Genomic DNA, 20,156 nt, shown 5'->3' on the forward strand with positions numbered 1-20,156 from the left:
TATTTGTACCCTAATAATTTCGTTTTTATTGTATGAAATCCAATTTAAGATCGTTTAATTCAACGACACGGTTTGTGGTTATCATCAAGTAATAATTTAGAAAAATGACTGTTAACATTGTAGACTATTGGGTGTTGATAAAAGTTGTATGAGTGATTAACAATCGTAAGAAAAAAATAAAATTAGAATTAGGTTAAAAATAAACAAAGAAGTATAAAAGTGAAACCATGCGCATTATGTTCCCTTTCCATTAGTTTAATCAGAAGTACATTGTTTTATTGCTTTAAATTACTTGTTACTTTGATTTATTTAGTTAATTTCATCACATATCCCTTAAGCTCACAATTGAATTAAAAAAATTTTGGTACTTGGGTACAACTCCCGTGGGGTAGTATTTAGAAAGCTTAATTTAGAAACTCTTTACTACTTTTTGATAAGTACACTTGTTTATAAACAATAATTTATTAATACCAAAGCTGATACATATAAAACCATGAACTTCATATGTAAAGTTTGGAAAGAACTTTAAAGATCTAAAATCACATTGAATGTTCTATTAATTCATAATATTTTGTGAAACCACATTAGTGCATAAATGTAAACCTTCTTAAAATCACTACCTAGATATATGATACATACAAAATTTACTTATGAAGCATGACTGATATAGTACTGGTCACGATCCTCATTTGGGATCAACAAGAGGATGATAAGTTCTATTATTTCATAATGAAATGTATAAAATCAGTGCGGCGAAATTAAAGTTTTATTTACCATTTCTCCTTCCTCCCATTCCCTTCTCTGAACAAACACCAATCACAAATTTAATTTTTAGTCATATAGAAGTTAAGTGTAGATATAATTAAGAACTTCTTTTTCCCATTTTTAGACATAAATTGTATGATTTAATTTATCTAACCATAATTTCAATAATAATAACAAAATTTAGGTGCATTTGTATAAACATTTTTGTACTGTTTTTCAATTAAGATTGACCTTTTTTTTTTGCTATTAAAGATTGACCTTTTATTTCGATAATAGTGTCAACTTTTAATGTTGACTTTCATTGCATAAATTACCAAAGTAGAACTCTTTGGAGAACAACAGTAAAAACATATGTAATACTAAGCCTAAATTTTACTTTCAAAAAAGTTGTAATTAACCTGCAAAATCTAGTGAAAAAAACTTATAATCTTTTAGATCACCAATAAAATGAAATTATGTTTGTTGGGTATTTATTGAACTTATTGTGTGCAGTGGCGTGGTTTAAATTTATATCAAGAACGCATGTTAAATCCCACAAACAAGTGGATTGTGTGTAAAAAACAATTGCAAAATATGGGAGAATTTTCAGGTCATAATTCTTAAAAGCAATAATAAAGTGTTATAACATTATTACCTATAGTGAATGAAAACTCTTGTTTCTTAAGAAAGTAAACAATAATGATTTTTTAATTTGTTAAAATTGTATATAGAAATTATATAAAATAAATTTTTATAAAAAATTTATATAATTCAATGCAATTTAATGCATTAATGCTATTAGATACTACAGGCTTTAATAAAATTTTATTATACGTAATCTTGCATATGTTAGGAAAATTAAACAACAATTTAGCTTTCTTGGCATATTTTTTAGACAAATGTGAACAATGCCTTTAAGGCACTAATTAAGGGATCAAAACTCAAAATTTTTATCAAAATAATATAATAAATACACCTCTTTCTATGATTTCAACCGTGGTCTAATGTAATTTTCAATAAAAATTTACCATTTTCAATTTGTTAGGGCACTAGTTATCAAGACCCTATTTTTATGAGATATATGAAAAGCTCCAAATGAGAGTGGCATTTATTCATATAGAGGATGCTCCAATTACAAAGCTCTTGCCTTTGACAACAATTCTTATATGTATGCAAAGTTCAATAATGCTCCAACCTCAAGGCCATATCTATATATGATATATATAATACTTAAAAAGGAGGGATTTTGAAGAACAAAAAGACAATGCCAAAAAGTATTGGAGGAGGAAAGAGGGCAAGAGAGTCTTAGCCCATGGCATACTTCTGGGTCCAGCTTCTAGCAGTTGACTCATACTTGAATTTGTCGGTCTTCCACATATGAGCAATTTCAGGCACCAAAGGGTCATCAGGGTTTGGATCCGTTAGCAGAGAACATATAGAGAGTAGCACCTGCATCATGATATTTTTACAAACATTCAGCATTTATACAAAACAGAAAGAAGCCAATAATGTCATTAATGAGGAAAGGTCCACAACATCGTGACCTTGGATATGGTGAGAGCAGGACTCCATTGTTCTTTGAGTATGTCCAGGCAAATATTGCCATTGCTATTAATGTTGGGATGGAAGACCTTGGTCCTGAATGCAACCTGTACAATAGTTTTTAATCATAGCTATTAATTATTTTCAGCGCTTATACAGTAAAATTAGCAATTACAAAAAGCTAAATTTGAAGACAAACATGATTTTGATAGGTGATGATGATACATGAGTTATATAGCTCTAGAAAAACAGATGTTCCACCTTCAAATATAGCAAAATTAAGAAAATGGGTGTCAGAATTTTTGGTGTATACCTTGGGAGGCTTGAAGGGATAATCAGGAGGGAAATGGATGGTCACAAGAAAAACACCACCAGCATAGGGACTGTCATTTGGACCAATGATGGTTGCTTGCCAATGGAACATGTCCTCACCCACAGGGCCTGAAATCCAAGCATGTCACACTACACTGCAGCATGGTTACAGTTAATGTCAAATAACCCAATTCTACTTTCACTCAACCTCTTTACCTGCACTGCATGAAGTTGGTGGGTCTCTCTGCAAGTCCTTGAGCTCCTTCAGTATTCTTTTGGATGCCATTCACGTGATTCCAGGATCTAGAAGGGGAAATCAGGATGGATTGGAAAGCCTAAAACGATTAGAACACTACAAGAAACAAGGCAGGTTGCAGGCTTATTTAATGGAGCATATAGGCGGTGTTAGAGAAGAGATATTGGACAGAATCAAGAGTTCCATTTGCCAATGGAAGTGGGTACAGTATATATTCCTCATGAAAAGGAAGATAAGATTTTAAGAATCAACCAACTTTTAGATGTGGAAGGAATTCGATATTACTTAGCCGCCCAAAATTGAGATATATACTCCTTCATTAGGATATTATATCAGCATTAAACGTTGAATCTAGAAATAATTAATTATAGTTTGTTTTACTATTTGCAATTAAAGCAAGTCCAACAGCTCTTGACTTTTAATCCTTTATCTTTCGTCCTTTTTGCCTTCACTCTTCAGGTACGACTACCCTTGTGAAATGCATCGATGCCCAAACAAAGATACCAAATTATTGGACAGCTTATAGCAGCCAATCCACATTCAAAAAGAAGAAACGAGATCCACCCGTTGAGTATCTGATAAAGCTGTGAGAAATGAAAGACGAATTTGATTTTGTTCTGTGAATTCTTGAAAATAATGTACATTTCCGAGCAGACACAAAATTGGTGACAGCTCCATGGTATTCTATTTAAAATTTTGTTTTACTCGTCCCATACTGCAATTGTCATAAGATTTTATGTAAAGTTAACAAAGTCAACCTAACTTTGGATTTCGGGTTAGAAACTTCAAACACTATAATCGCTTGATAAATAAAAGCATATGGAAGGATGAAACTTTAATCAAACCAACTATATCAAAGCTGTTAAGTAGCTAACATAATTACATATACTTAGTTCACATCCAAAGCCACATGGGCAAACACTTCCTAGATTAGATTACAACATGAATAGAACCCTGTCCATAGATGGAAATGATCATTTAATAATCAAAACAGCAGGTAAACAGCCCAGACAAACGCAAGTGTTGTGTGCACACCAAACATAATGAAATTATGACTTTACAGATCCTACAGCCAGAGACAATTAGACAAATAGCTTGATGCTTCTGAGTGAACTTCGAGGTGGTCAGCTGGACATGGTGATTCCGTTGTCTAGGTTGGAAATAGTATAAGATATAGAATTGCAAAGACTACTATGAAATGGCTACAGTCATGTCATCCTCCATGAACTACAACACGAAGAACTGAAGATCACAAAATGGAACAGGCCTTTTGCCCCTTTCTCTTCTTTTTCTTCTGCTTTGGGGGCTGGAGAACTACTTTGATAGCCGCATCAAAAACAGCCTTCACATTCTGTATTCAAAGGCTAATGTCAATAAGGTCATAGCTTTCTTTAATGTCCAGAACTTTTAAAGATTTGAAGAAATTATATGCACCTGCTGTGTTTTTGAACTACATTCAATGTAAACTGGAGCACCAATAATTTTTCTCAGTTCCTCACCCTTCAGGAAAAGACAATAAATCAGATCATTAGCCTATAAAGTAAGCTGATGCCCATATTATGAACCATGAATATTGGCCAAAAGACAATATAGTGAATTCTCAAACAAAGCAATAGAAATTAATTGTGTATATAGAGGAAGCACTAGCAAATAGCAAGTACCTGAGCTGTGGTGATAGGCACTGCACCAGGATGGTCTTGAAAGAACTGCTTATCATCCCGAAGATCTACATTGGTTGTCATGAAAATGACCAAATAAACTATTCATTATAACCTTATTGAGCCTATACATAGACCATCAAATGCGTACAATTAAATTAAGCCTATACATAGATGGGAACATATTCCAAAAGCAACCATGTGAAAATTATTAAAAGGAACATTTTCAGAACAGAAGTTCTACTTTTGTCATAGGTTACAAGTAATAGAAATTCTGATCAGTCATCAAGCCAATGATTTGAGAACTTGCACTCTTCTTTCATCTTAAACTTCCTAATACACTTCGTAAGTACAGATTACTCAAGTTTTATTAGTAACTGCTCATGCAGCATTGAGAACAGCCACTACGTGTGCCTTCTAGTTTTATAGGTGCCAGGTGGTAAACATTGAACAAAGATGAAAAATTACCAATGCTTTTTCCACATATTCGATGAAAACTTATCCATGGAATACTTTATTAAATCTGAACCATTTATTGGTTAAAGTCATGACTGGGGTAAAGCTTGGAAGTTAGGAAGGAACTTGATTCTCTCAATCTCTATTAAATCACAAGCCATCAAGGGAAAGATCTAACTGCTGTGGCTTCAGATTCTAGAACTTAGGTGAAGACAACTAGTTAGTGGTTGGGTTTAAAATATAACTTCCCAGTTGTCCCACTTTAAGACAATGAGGGATACACAGCATGAGTTTATGATGGTAATCAGTATCATCATTAAACAAAGAAACTTCACAATATCAGGGAACTTATATTATACTGAGTGTTATTCTACCACATAAGGAGCACATTAACAGCGTAAACATAGTTAGAGAAGGTAATGAAGGAACAAGAATCTAACCAAGTTTTGTTCCAACAAGAATAATTGGAACACCAGGAGCATAATGCCTCAACTCAGGAATCCACTGAAAAAAGGGGGGCAAAATTAGTCCAGAGTAGAGAGGCACAAAACAAAAAAGAAAAATAAAAATATCAAGCTTACTTTCTTGGCAACATTTTCATAGCTGGCCCTGCTTATGAGAGAGAAAGCAAGCAGGAATACATCTGCTCCACGATAGCTCAAGGGTCTTAATCTATTGTAATCTTCTTGACCTGTTCCATAAGTTGAAAACATCAAAACAATGACAAGACACTCCTAAAATACAAGAAGAATGAAAGAAAAACCAGGAAACTAAACTTACCAGCAGTATCCCACAACCCCAGATTCACAGTGCTCCCATCCACAACCACATTTGCACTGAAGTTGTCAAAGACAGTAGGCACATAGTCCTGTTGCCAATGGATCACAAAGAAACACAGGATGTCACAATTACTAAATACCAAAGTCCTCCTCATTTCTCATTCAACGGTAAGTCAAACAGCAAAATGGAATTTGTTTTGAAGAATATTGCATCAATCCCAAAAACAAGAAGTATTTCAGCAAAGCATCACATAGGAATTATTGAAATCAACATCGAAGATTCAATCAAAATATTATCTTTTTTCTCTTTTCACCCAACAAATTACACAGAGACCCAATTTAACAGTCGCCTCTAAGAAGGGTATATGAAATTGAAGGAAAAGACCTCATTTTTTTACTCTTTTGAAGAAAGCTTAACATCAGCAGAGACAACAAAACCAAGACACACTAGGAACAAGGAAAAATAAAAGAATCGTGAAAATCACAAACAAACCCACTTCTGATTTGGAAGAACAACCATCTCAGATGCATCGACACATATTTTCCCCTTACCTGAATATCCAGTAACTTACAACCTAAATCACACACAAAATGTGAACCTTTCTTTGGGCAAAAGACAAAATTCTCAGAAAAGAAACAGAAGCACTCACCGTAGGGAAAGTGTTGCTGGTGTAGGAGATTAGCATACAAGTCTTGCCCACAGCCCCATCACCTACAGTGACACACTTTATGAACCTTGAGGCACTCATTGCCGTTCACTTCAACTTTGTGGTGTTTCTTGGAGGATAAACCCTAATGATTCATGTGCAAATGGTACTGTAATTCGTTAAAGTTGGGAGCTTGGTGCATGTTCAACAAGAAACAGGAGAGAGAGGAGACGGAAGGAAAAAGCGTGTTGAGTGTGTTAGAGAAAGGGGAAAGAAATTGAATATGGCTGGGCCTGCATGTTGTATTTGCCAGCTATTCTTTTTTATGCCACAATTTCAGCTCATTTTTTCTACCAAATTTTAACACCTCTGTATAATATACCCCACCAACTCCTCTCACTCTCAGTTTCACCCTCTTACCCTTTTTATAATGCATCTATTTATATACATATTATAAAGACTTCATTTTGCCAATGAACCATGATTAGAGGACACCCACTATTGGATGTGTTATTGTGATGCATTTATTGTCATCCATGTTTCAATTCTATTTCCAATCCTTTCTTTAAGCTTGTTTTTGTTTAGAAAATTAGTTAAAATTTAATTATTTGTATTTCAAAGTTTATTACTTATAGGTAGTTAATTAAATTAAAATTATTTGATAAAATTAACTATATAATAAATTGAAATATTAAATGATTATAAAACAAAAATCATGATTATTTTGTACGAATATAAATTATTTAAAATGTTAAAAATAAAAATATTGGTAAACAGTTTTCATAAATTAAATATTAAAATAAATTTTTGTAAATTATTTTTAAATTTTTTATTTATCAAATAATTTTACTAATTGGTTGATTGAAAAATAAATTATAAATTTATGTTACCAAATACATTCTTATAAGATAATGTTGACAGGGTACATTGAACTTTTATCATTAGGCTAATTTTATAAAAATAACTACTAAGTGTGAGACACTAGCTAAGAATCTCTCGTTAGAAGAGGAAAAAAAACTGCTGCTACATAAAAGAACAAAATACCTAGGAGTAGCATGTGAAATATGTATAAAATGTTCGTCGTTTACTGTGAAACAGAGAAAAGAAAAACTTATTTCTGATTAGTTGTTTTTCTCTCTTCTCTTTTTCCAAAAATCTCAAGTATCAATCAAAGATGAATATCACTACGCTCGTAACATTTAAACGGAAAAATGAAGAGAAAATTACATTAACTGTGCATTTTAATTTTCCCATTAAAAAAAACTTTAGTTTATCAGAAAATAATTAATTAATGCATTTTTCTTCATATGTTTAAAAATTCGTATCAATAAAAGACCACACACAATAATGTGAGTCTTTTGCTACATGCTGGACTACGAAAAAGAACCATTCATGCACCATGCAATTAAAATCGAATGCATTGTCAATGTTTACAAACATGAAAGGACTGCAACTTCTTTACTATCACATTGCCAGTAATAGTAAAGTTCAGCATTAATTGAATGATTAATTTATGGCAAGTTAAAAAGAATCACAGTATAAATAAATAAAAAATAAAAAAATGGTGAGATATATAAACTCTTAAGAGAGTGTTTTATAACATTTATAGATTAACGATTATGATTCTTTTTATATATAAGAAGATATCAACATTTTTTAATTTAAATTATTATATCTATTATACATTTAAGAAAAAGTAATGAAGAATTCTGACAAAGAAAAAACAAACAGTATCCATCTTTTAATTGGTTTAAATGTGCAGCTTATTATTTTTGTTTCTTCCTCACAAATCCCCTGTTTGAAGAAAATAATGCCAAGTCAAATCAACGCATGTTGCCGTCCACTACATGGAAGAGCATTAGCAACTGCTACCATAAATATCGTAGTGATAAAAAAATTAATGATGTCACAATATTATCATCACATACTTTAAAAATCCAGGTAATCCGAGAATATAACTATTATATTTCTTATAAAGTTTAGACAATCTTTTCTTTTAAATTAGTATTTAAGAGTTAATCATACCTAAATTTTCAATAGTTGTAAATTAGTGACCATAATTTTCACTTCCACCTGTGTTATGCCTTCAACGTTGCATATTTACGTTGTAAGACACATGCTGATATAAGAAAGGTTGTGATTCCGAGCCTCAAATTTAGAGCATAGAAAACTTGAGATTATGCGTGAAATGGAGGAAGATGATAGAGATGGGTAACGCCTCTTCCATTAAACCCACATGGAAGATAGAGACAATAGAGAGAGAATGATGTGAAAGAAAGCAATAACTCTGATCACAATTCAAAACTGCGAAGAGAATGGACCATGCTTTAATTTTCCTTCAGTAGGAAGCGATATTCCATGGTTGGATATGGACGGCGTCCATGCCTCTTAAAGCGCCATTCATTTTATGTGTAATTAAACCGAAGAAGCTACTTGTGACAATCAATGATGCATTATCACACCAACTTATTTCCTAGCATTAGTCTTTCTTGATCCATCACACTCGACAGACATGCTTAAATTTCAATTAGATCCACGTCTGAACTCTCTCTTATTCACCTAACATTAAGTATTTCTTTGGTTTTTTAATATATTCACTTAAGCGTATGAGATAGATTATAAAATGTATTTAATGTTTTCTAACACATGATTTTTTAACAGAAAGAGGAGGAGGACAAGAATTTCATTTAAGGTTACTGAACAAAGAAACAATATTAGCATATATACTCTTTATTATTTTTCTTATTATTAATTAAAATTATCAAAAATTATAAATATGACTTATTCAAACTTATATAACTTTGTGGTTTTTAATAAATTTACCTAATAATGAAAAATATTAAAACATCTGTTTTGAATATTTGTGTTGTTGAGTATGATGGCAAAAAAGGTGTTGAGTGGGTAGTGGTACCCCCCACCTAAAATGAGATTAGTTGGAGGATCTCAAATCAACAAATACGACGTCTTACGGAACTGCTGGATCGTGTGGATTGGTAGTTTAAGGTCCATCTGCCACTGATTAAGCAAAAGGGATTATCATCACACTTCAAAGATTAAGATTAATCACAACTAACAAGTGAATGAAGCGACAACATGATGATGATTCATAAAAATTGCGTAAATAAAGTCAACGGATTATGTACATATATATAACAGATGGCATGTATCCATTGGAATTTTTAGATTGATTTTACCTAAAAATAGTAATTTATCACAATCTAATCTATACCTAAGCCTGTATGTGAATCAACCTCCACGAGCTGATTTTAAGCAACTACCGAGATAGGTCAAATTCATATTTTGGTTCATATTTCAAAGTAGGGTTATGTGTACAAATCTCAAGGAACTTGTTGCATCTCTACGAAACTTCCTTAGTGATAGGTAATCTCTTAGCACCCATGAATAAAATGCAACCTAAAAACATGTACAGAGTACAGACATAAACACTTAGCCTAATAAGATAGTGGCCCCCCAAAAAAAGAAGAAGAAGGGTGCAATGAGAAGATTATAACAAAAAGGACAATTAATTATTGGTCTCATTTTTTTCTTCTATGTAGTTCTTTTGATACCTAACAAATCTTTCGATAAGAACCGTCAGAAAATAATAACAACAACATCAAATCTTAGGATAGGGAAAATAGGACATTAAATTCTTTATAAACGCGCAACATCAAGAAGTTTAAAATTTAAAGTAATGATACTCTCAAACCTTTTCGTTACACGTCTCACATTCTTTATTAGGCAAAAGGAAAACTACATAAAAAAGAGAAAGAAATTAGAAAAGGAATTGTCTTTATCTTTAAACCCCTGGATTATGAATTGACTCCACATAAACTTCAGAAATGGCTGGTAATATCTTGACCTTTCAAGCAATAGTACTTACTCACCTTAAACTCACTCACTGTGAGGCAATAGTTATCCACAATAATATCAAGCATATATCAGTGCAAAAGGAATTATGGAGTTTCAGAATTTAACTTCTTTAAAATCAAATGTAAAAATAAAAAATACATATTTTATCTATTATTAATTACTATTCAAATATTTTATAAATATCGTTAACTTTAAATTAATAACAAATAGACTCTTATTTTTTATTTTACATTTTTTTTCATTTTCTAACTTATAGTGTGAGGTCCAAAGCTTTGTATCTCTAAAAATATCAGTACTTTACTGTTGATCACCAAATTAGTGGTCCATGTGCAGAGAAAAAGGCCCACCTACCTTCTACCCTTCAGATTCCACCATATTTTGGCAGTTTATCTTCAATTCCTACCAAACACCAGTAAAACAAACCTTGAGGAAACGCATTTCTTTAATGCCGTTCCATTAAAAAAAAAAAAAAACATATATTTTAGGGTTAGCAGTAGATTTAGGCGACTTATTGTTGGCATATGGAAAAATAAGCACATCTGCAATGTTACAATTTAACGGTTTTGGTATTTTTTATTTATTTTTAAAATTAATTTTAAAGGTGAAAATTTAATATTTTTTTATTTAAAAAATTATATTTATTATATTTATAATATAATAAATTTTTAATAAAAATTAAAATTTTTAATTGTTTAAAATTATGTCTAAAAATTGAGGTTAACATTGTTTATAATTCAACTTTGTGTCAAATCCATTTTGTTTTATTAAATAAATTTAAAAATAAATGTTAATAAATACTTTTAGGACACTGATTAAAGAAAAATAATAAATATTATTAGAAAATATTATTAACATCTCTATGGGTGTATTTTTAATGTATTTTAATATAATTTGTAATAGAAATTTACTTTATGCTAGCAAAAATTAAATAATAATAATAATAATAATAATAAAAAAAGATAAAATTTAGATAGTATTTTTTAAAAATAATTTATTTATTAAAATTAAAATTTCACTTCAGTAAAAATATTAGTATTTAATGTTGTTACAAATTATTGAAGTGAAATTCTAATTTTAATCAAAAAATAATACTAAAAGTACTTACAAAGTTACGCTTAAATTTTATCTCATACAATAAAACAAATGTTACATTAACTCTCGAAAAATATTAATTAAAAATATATCAGAAATTTTAATACACATTCATGTAATATATAATAATTCCTAGTATAATTAAAAAAAAAATTATTGTTAGATTTCTCAATAGGAAGAACCAATAATTTTTTTTCTTTCAGAACAATCACGCTATTTTAGGAGACCTACTTGAATTTTACTTAATAATAAAAAATAGTACAAAAAAGCATATTTTTAATATATACTAGTTAAAAAAATCCTAGAGTCACACGAAAATGGGATCTTAAAATTTAGTTGCCTAATGCCTATGATTAAAGCTTATATGAGCTGTGTGTCATGTGTTAAATATATAAAATGCATTTGTTTTTCCTTGATTTAGAGGAGAAAATTATGAAAGTTATGATGTGTTAGTAAAATAAATGATTTATAAATGATGTGTGTCTTTTAAAAAAAAAACGTTTAAATGAATTAATAAAATTACCTATTATAATATGTTTTAAAAATTTAAAATTTAATTTTTAATAAATATTGTAAAAAAATTATTTCAATCTTTTAGATATTTAAAATATATCATTCTTTAATATAATTCTTTCTAAGATAATTATTATTTAAGAAAGAACATAATTATTCATTTACAAGAAACTATTTCATATTTTATTAAACCCAGTTTCATTTTTGTTTTTGAAGCAAGTTCAAGAATTTGTTGAGTTTTCAATATAAAGTTCAACGATTAATTGAGAGATTGCAGATGAAATTTATTTGATAAAAGTATGAAAAAAGATATCCAAGGTGAGAAATCTAATAGAATCATGTAATTCTTTCTTTAAATATTGTTATATAAACATTATTCAATTTCTTCTTCTCCTATCTTAATTTCTCCTTATTTTTTCTTCTTTAATAGTTTGCAAACTCGTTTTCCAAATCTACCTTTAACCTATATAATCATTATCCTTTTAGATTGTTATACTTTCAACTATGATTTTTGTAAATTTAAAAATATTATATACTCATTTCAATTATCTTAAAAATTAATACTTTTGTTTGATTAGAATAAAAATAATGACTAAAGATATTATGTTGAACCAAGAAAAGCACAGCAAATTCATTCGTTGTAATTTTTGCTTAAGTCACTATTATTCGCTTAAGCAAAATTTAGACGATGATGAATTAACAACTTTCATCAAAATACCTATACACTTAAACGAATCGAAGATAGAGATGAATCTAAAATTTTTGTCTAAATTTGCTTAAGTCAACACCCCCTATTAGCTTAACCTAATATTCGTCACTTAAGCTAATGTTGTACTATATTGCACGACTTAAGCGGTTTATGTACTACTTAAGCGAATTATTTCTAGTGAGTTTTTTTTTTTATAATTTTTGCTTAAATTAGAAGAATTAACTTAAGCGAATGTTACAAAAATTGTGCAATGTAAAAGCGACCATTGTGCAAGAAAGACATGAGAAAGATTTAAAAGGACATTAATTAATGTATCAATATAAAACCTCATTTTCATGATGAATTGACTATGAGAATGGATGTGAAAGTTTTAATTTTAAAAATCATTAACTTCATAAATAAAGTTCGTAGAAAACTCTAAAGATCTAAAATAACATTCAGTATTCTATTGATTAAAAAGATATTTTTTATTATAAATTCAAAATGTATTTGAATGCATATCTTCTTAAAATGAGGTTTGGAGATTCAAGATACACAAAGGTACGGAGAAAAAAAAAAAGGAGTTTGGAAGATAAAAAAACATGTTTTGAAGATACAAAATAATAGATTTTGAAAGTTCAAAAAGAAATTTTATAAATTTTTACAGAAGATTAAATTATAAATATATATAAACTTATTTTATTAAGTTATAGATCAAGGATTTGAACTGTTTATAAATTTTAAAATACATCTAATAATTTAAAAATAATCATTCACTCATAAGTCATTTACTTTAATAACTTATATTAGCCTGAATAAAAAAATATTAAATAAGTTATATCCCTAATTTTTTGCAATTATTCACTAATTTAATTTCAAAAAGTTATGTGCATTTCAGAAAATATTCATCATTTTCGTTATCCGTCTTTATAAAAAAATTAAAAATGATACATTGTTTTTTCTTTTAAATTTGTACAAAATATTTTCATACAAATATTAAAAAGAATACAAAAAGAAAGGTGATACTTTTAGAAATATGTATAAAAATAAAAGAGTTTTCAAATTAAACAATCAATCATAAATTTTATTTTTTATGTTACTTTATTATTTGTTGTCGATATTGAATGTATTATAGACCTAGGACAAAGATTTTTCATTAGGTTTTAGACAGCCTGAAAGGAAAATAGATTGTTGAGAGGACCATGAACACGTACAAACCGAAGAGAGAAAGATTCAAATTATAGTTGACAGTTAAAGTGGAGAAGAAAGATTCAGATTAAGATGATCCTTAAATTATGTCCCAAGAATATATATGTCCCAAAATTAATGACCAAAAAAAGAAAGTAGCTAAATTAAGGAGGAGAAAACAACATATGTATGCGACAACACCTAGGCTTGGGACATAGTTCAACCACGACCAATGATTTCTAACAGAAAATCAAAACGGGAAACCGAGCTTTGCTCGAAGACCTTACACGCTTCCTTTTTATTACCTTTCCCTACGTTAGTGTCGCTTATGGAATTGCAGAAACATTTTATGAACAACTCTTGCTTCTAAGGAGGACCCTACTCCACTCTCACTTCAACCCCCATTTTTTACCTCTTTTTCTCCATTCAGTCTCCTTCTGCACATGCTATCTCAACATGTTAGGTCTCAAAGTTCTTTTGATTACCTTGCTTTCTATCACTGTTTCGTTGGACATTGTTGCTGTCGCCGATGAAACCAAACAGGCAGTGACTTATGATGGCAGATCAATCATTATCAATGGGAAAAGGGAATTTCTCTTCTCGGGTTCCATTCATTACCCACGAAGCACCCCTGAGGTACCTTCTCCATCAAGTAACATTATGTCTATCATACTCTGTAATATACTAGGACAATGTTAATTAATATTTTTAAGAACATTAGTTAAATAATAAAAATAAGTTGTATTAAAAAATGTTAACATTTAATGCATGTTACTAATGCATTGATATCATGCTTTTTTATTCAATGTACTTGCTACACCTGTTAACGGGACTCATAATTATATATATATATATATATACACACAACCAGTTAATGGTTTTGTTGTGTGTGTGTTTCAGATGTGGCCAGGGATTCTTGACGAAGCAAAACATGGAGGTTTAAATGTGATCCAAACTTACGTGTTTTGGAACATTCATGAGCCTGAGAAAGGCAAGGTAAATTAATTGTGGAACCGAACCTAGTGCATGCGAACTCTGAATGGTTAAAAAATGTCCTTTATCTGTGACTAATTGGTGATTTGTTTCCATTTTGAAGTTTATAATGGAAGGGCGGTATGATCTGGTAAAGTTCATCAAGCTCGTTCAAGAAAAAGGAATGTATGTAACCCTCAGGGTTGGGCCTTTCATCCAAGCTGAATGGAATCACGGGTATGTCGTTTAATTAATTGATTTCTTAAATGTATGTATTCAAATACATTGAAAGAAAAACATATAACAAATTCTGCATAATTAGACGTTGCATCAATATTTTTCAACCCAAATTAGATTCTAGTATTGTGCATCTCACTTTACCTCTGACATGATAATCTGTTTCTTCCTCCAATGTAAATGTATCAGAGGATTGCCATTTTGGTTAAGAGAGGTCCCTGGCATTATATTCCGCTCTAACAATGAACCCTTTAAGGTAATCAACGCTACTTTCTGGTAGGAAAGATTATAATATTTAAGGTTGTTAAAATTATTTCATATTTGCAGACGCATATGAAAGAATACGTATCAACTATTATAGGAAAGATGAAAGAAGAGAAGCTCTTTGCTCCCCAAGGAGGCCCCATCATCTTAGCACAGGTTTTCATTTTCCACATGATGATTTTCCTGAGTCTATTTAATTTCTTCACACACACTGCTCAATACTTAAAAAAAGAACTGGCCTAGACCAGAGATGAGGCACAGACAGGACTCAAAATAACTTTAAAGAAAATTATTAAAACGGATTTAGAGATAAATAATATATCAGAAAATTTGATTTTAACGGAAATTAATCGCTTCGTGTGATTCATGCACTAAATTTCACCCACTAAGATAAGGTCTTAATATTATAATAAGCCAACGGCTCACAGTTGTTTATTTACATACTATAGATAGAGAATGAGTACAACCATATCCAACTTGCTTATGAAGAGGACGGAATTAGTTATGTCCAATGGGCTGCAAAAATGGCAGTGGCACTGGATGCTGGAGTTCCATGGCTCATGTGCAAGCAGAAGGATGCTCCTGATCCAGTGGTAAGTTCATGAAATTGTTTAAATATAATTATCCTTCCAGTGACATATTGCGTGTCATCTCTGACCTGACCATGCATGGCAGATTAATGCATGCAATGGAAGGCACTGCGGTGATACCTTCACAGGCCCAAACAAACCTTACAAGCCTGCCATATGGACTGAAAACTGGACTGCTCAGTAAGTATACTCGTTAGTGATCAATGTATTAGACTCTTTTGGTGTAAACGATAAGAGAATACAATAAGATAATTTTTTCATATCCTGTCGTATGTTTAGTGTTTGTATAAGTAATAAAATATAATAATAAGTTTATCCTACAAGCTTATATTATCATAATTTTCTAATATAAATTTTATTTTATGAAAAGAGCTAAATTAAAAATGGACACGATAAAATAACATAATATGTCTAAGTTATTATTTCAGTATGCTTTGAATATAAAATAAAATTATAGCTAATCCTTATCTTGCTTTCTATTTTTTATTCTTATTTAGCTCTTATATCTTATTATTTCTTATCATATTTGTCCACTGATTAGGTCCTCTTTAATCACAAGTCAAAATAAAAGAACACTTGATCATGTATACCCTAAATTAAAAAAAAAAAGTTGCTTATTTTGTAAGCTTTATACGTTCAATAATTTTTTCCAAACAATCTCTAAGACACTGTTTCTGATCTTGTTTTGGTTTACGCCATTTGTTGGTACTTTGGAACTACAGGTACAGGGTGTTTGGAGATCCACCATCCCAAAGATCTGCAGAAGACATTGCCTTCTCAGTTGCCCGCTTCTTTTCTAAGAATGGGTCTTTGGTCAACTACTACATGGTAAAGACCTAATCATCCTAACTTCCTTTTCATGAAACTGTTTCTTTCTCAACTTAACCCTGAAACTCCTTTAGTATCATGGTGGGACAAACTTTGGTAGAACAACCGGTGCCTTTACAACAACCAGATATTACGATGAAGCTCCTCTTGATGAGTTTGGTCTACGTAGAGAACCAAAATATGGTCACTTAAAGGACGTGCACAGGGCTTTGAACCTATGCAAGAAGGCCATGTTCTCGAGTCAGTCTAAAGTCAATAAAATTAGCCAATATCATGAGGTAAGCATCTGACACAGCCTTCTCAAAATTCACATTCCCAGAAGAGAAAGTAACGTGTGTCAGTGTCATAGTCAGAATCAGTTCAAGCTAAGCTTCATGCTTAAACTATGCAGATTATAGTTTTTGAGAGGCCAGGAAGTAATACATGTGCTGCTTTCATCACTAACAACCACACCCAAACTCCAGCAACTATAAACTTCAGAGGTTCGGAGTATTATTTGCCACCACGCTCCATCAGCATCCTCCCTGATTGCAAGAATGTGGTCTTCAACACTCAAAATGTAACTTGTTTATCCCTTACTTTACTAGTACAGAATTCATATGCCTGTCTTTGTTGCTAACCATTTTGCATTGCCTCCTCAAATCAGATTGTTTCACAACATAATATAAGAAACTACAAGAAGTCAAAGACAGCAAACAATCATAAGTGGGAGGTTTTTAATGAGCCCGTTCCAACTACCAAGCAAACCAAATTCGATTCAAAAGTTAAAGTTCCTGCAGAGCTTTATAGCTTGCTTAAAGACACCACAGACTATGGATGGTACACCACAAGGTGAGTTCATGTTCTTGGTAGGTTGCATAGATACGAATACGAGTATTGAGATACCATGTGATACACAAATACAGCAATTTTTCAAAAATATTAAGAAACGGGTATGAAAATATATTATACTTATATTTATGTTTGTATATTGAATATTTTATAATAATATTGATCAAATTTTAGTCAAATAACAATTTTGTTAAAATAACTCTAAAAGTAAGGAAGTATTTTAATAAATTCTATAAAATATAAAAATAATCACCAATAATTAAATAGCAGTAGATACGCCTAAAACACAAATCCGAGTGTATTGTAGGCATAGTTCTTTCAGTTTTGTCTTGTCACGTGCATGCATTGATTTCACCATGATATTTCATTCTCTCGTTCTCTTTATTCCCCAGCATAGGGTATTTTATGCAACTCTTGTCTAAGATTTTGTATATATATATTTACTGCAGCGTGGAATTGGGTCCAGAAGACTTGTCAAGGAAGACTGATGTATCCCCCGTTCTTCGTATAATGAGTCTTGGTCACTCATTGCTTGCTTTTGTAAATGGAGAATTCGTTGGTAAGCACACAGAAATTTGATTAATGATTAGCCTTCCAAGAGGAACTGGATCAAATCCAATGTATTTGGATTGATTCATGTTCCTGCATGGCAAAGTGATATATTCTATTTTCTCTGAGGTGTGTGTTGATATTTGGGTAACTTTTCTCGATCGTTTTAAGGGTCCAATCATGGTAGCCATGAGGAGAAATCTTTTGAATTCCAGAAACCTGTAAAATTCAAGGTTGGAACTAACCAGATAGCTATCTTAGCTTCCACAATGGGACTCCCCGTAAGAGGCTCAACCTTTTTTCTCTTCCAAATTTGCATGCATCACTTCTTTGTTCAATGGAGAACAATGACATTCTTGTATCCCTTTCAATTTACAGGACAGTGGAGCATACATGGAGCATAGGTTTGCTGGACCCAAGTCTATAACCATCCTTGGTCTTAACTCGGGAAAAATTGATCTCACTAGTAATGGATGGGGTGTACAGGTATTGAGAAAATATAGTAATAGAAACATGAAAGATAGTAAAACTGAATTGGTGCCAATTTGCAGGTTGGTCTCCAAGGCGAGAAGCAAAGCATTTTCACTGAGGAAGGTGCAAAGAAAGTGGAATGGAAGGAGGTGAAGGGATCTGGAACAACTCTCTCCTGGTACAAGGTATTTAAATTATGGCTAGTTGTTTTATTTATAAGGAGATTCAATCAAACATCTTTAAATTCTTTTATGATTGTTGTGTATTTATTTCACAGACAAAATTTGAAACCCCAGAGGGAAGGGATCCTGTTGCCATCAGGATGACTGGTATGGGGAAGGGAATGATTTGGATCAATGGTGAAAGCATTGGTCGTCACTGGATGAGCTACCTCTCTCCTCTTGGAAAGCCTACTCAGTCAGAGTATGTAAACCACTCACAATACAAACAGATGTTTGGACTTGAAATCCATAGGAAGAAAACTAAGTGCATGTCTAGAAACATGTTAAAATGTAAACTTAACGCAGAAGTTCTAACTAGTAGTATTGAAGTAAATATAAATCTATGGCCATTCAAATGTGAATTCAAATACACACTAACGCAAGTTATTAACTCTTTGTCTACTTCAAATATGTTGCTCAGGTACCACATCCCAAGAAGTTTCCTCAATCCAAAAGACAACTTACTTGTTATATTTGAGGAAGAGGTAGCAAATCCTGAAAACGTTGTTATCTTAAATGTGGACAGAGATACAGTATGCAGTTTCATTACAGAGAATTATGCACCAAATCTGAAGTCATGGGCAAGTAAGAGCGGCAAATTCCATGCTGTTGTGGATAATCTGAAGCCAGCAGCTTCAATCAAGTGTCCAAACGACAAAACCATTTTGGCTGTAGAGTTTGCAAGCTTTGGTGATCCTTCGGGTTTCTGTGGAAGCTTTTCTGTGGGCAAATGTAATGCACCTTCCGCTACGAAGATTGTTGAGCAGGTACATACATGTCTCATTTCTTTGCAAACAAACAATTCATTACCAACTCGCTTTTTCTATCTTACACTATGATAAAAATGGAACTGAACATTTTTTTTTTTTTTAATATTTGAGCAGCATTGTCTACGAAAAAATGCTTGTTCAGTTCCAGTGGACAAGGCACTCTTTAACATGGGTCAAGATGAATGCCCAAGTGTGATGAAGGCACTTGCAATCCAAGTGAAGTGTGGCTATTAGAATCCATTTACTTTCTCTTTTTTTGTCATGTAACCTTTCACTAGTCATGTTAGAGTTGGGTGGCTTAGTGATGTGATAGGTGAAGGGGAGCCCATGAGCTCAAATTTTAGTTAGTTTTTATTGCAAAGGATATATATATATATCCTTATTTAATAAATAACATTTTGTTTGTTCTATTTTTACATTAAAAATTTTGAACAATAATTCAGTTTTGTTTCATATTCGCCAGCAACTTGCGATTCATCTTGGATTGATAAATCCCTTGATTTCCTACACTTCAGACTTGGCAATTCAAAAGGGTTCATTATTTCGTCTATTATCAGAGAACAATAAAACGTATAAACTCTTAGAATTTACAAACATATGACAGTTTTTTTTTTTTCAAAACAACATTGTCAAAGGCACATTTTTTACTGTAATAATAGAAATTTATTAATCCCA

At 31.4% G+C, this 20,156-nt stretch overlaps 3 protein-coding genes across 3 annotated transcripts; 1 reads left to right on the forward strand and 2 right to left on the reverse strand.

The window, feature by feature from the left end:
• Positions 1-1,829: 1,829 nt before the first annotated feature.
• Positions 1,830-3,077, reverse strand: LOC113864322 (ubiquitin-conjugating enzyme E2 10-like). The gene is made up of 4 exons (XM_027497916.1): positions 2,815-3,077; positions 2,600-2,727; positions 2,289-2,393; positions 1,830-2,193 (listed from the first exon to the last, which is right to left on the reverse strand). Exons 1-4 carry the CDS (start codon positions 2,882-2,884, stop codon positions 2,050-2,052), a joined length of 447 nt encoding a protein of 148 aa, XP_027353717.1. The 5' UTR covers positions 2,885-3,077; the 3' UTR covers positions 1,830-2,049.
• A 607-nt stretch (positions 3,078-3,684) lies between these two features.
• On the reverse strand, positions 3,685-6,823 carry LOC113866395 (rac-like GTP-binding protein RAC1). Its single transcript, XM_027501298.1, has 7 exons — positions 6,398-6,823; positions 5,749-5,836; positions 5,550-5,659; positions 5,409-5,472; positions 4,516-4,580; positions 4,289-4,354; positions 3,685-4,205 (listed from the first exon to the last, which is right to left on the reverse strand). The coding sequence occupies exons 1-7, from the start codon at positions 6,494-6,496 to the stop codon at positions 4,104-4,106; spliced, it is 594 nt and encodes a 197-aa protein (XP_027357099.1). The 5' UTR covers positions 6,497-6,823; the 3' UTR covers positions 3,685-4,103.
• A 7,825-nt stretch (positions 6,824-14,648) lies between these two features.
• LOC113864946 (beta-galactosidase 13-like) lies at positions 14,649-19,715 on the forward strand. The gene is made up of 17 exons (XM_027499209.1): positions 14,649-14,744; positions 14,845-14,957; positions 15,147-15,213; positions 15,285-15,377; positions 15,671-15,814; positions 15,897-15,991; positions 16,534-16,639; positions 16,714-16,917; positions 17,031-17,198; positions 17,286-17,470; positions 17,920-18,029; positions 18,191-18,300; positions 18,398-18,505; positions 18,571-18,675; positions 18,768-18,913; positions 19,133-19,478; positions 19,596-19,715. The coding sequence occupies exons 1-17, from the start codon at positions 14,649-14,651 to the stop codon at positions 19,713-19,715; spliced, it is 2,316 nt and encodes a 771-aa protein (XP_027355010.1).
• Positions 19,716-20,156: the final 441 nt, after the last annotated feature.

This window comes from Abrus precatorius, unplaced genomic scaffold (assembly GCF_003935025.1).
Source record: "Abrus precatorius isolate BTA unplaced genomic scaffold, Abrus_2018 Scaffold4, whole genome shotgun sequence".
Lineage (NCBI taxonomy): Eukaryota > Viridiplantae > Streptophyta > Magnoliopsida > Fabales > Fabaceae > Abrus > Abrus precatorius.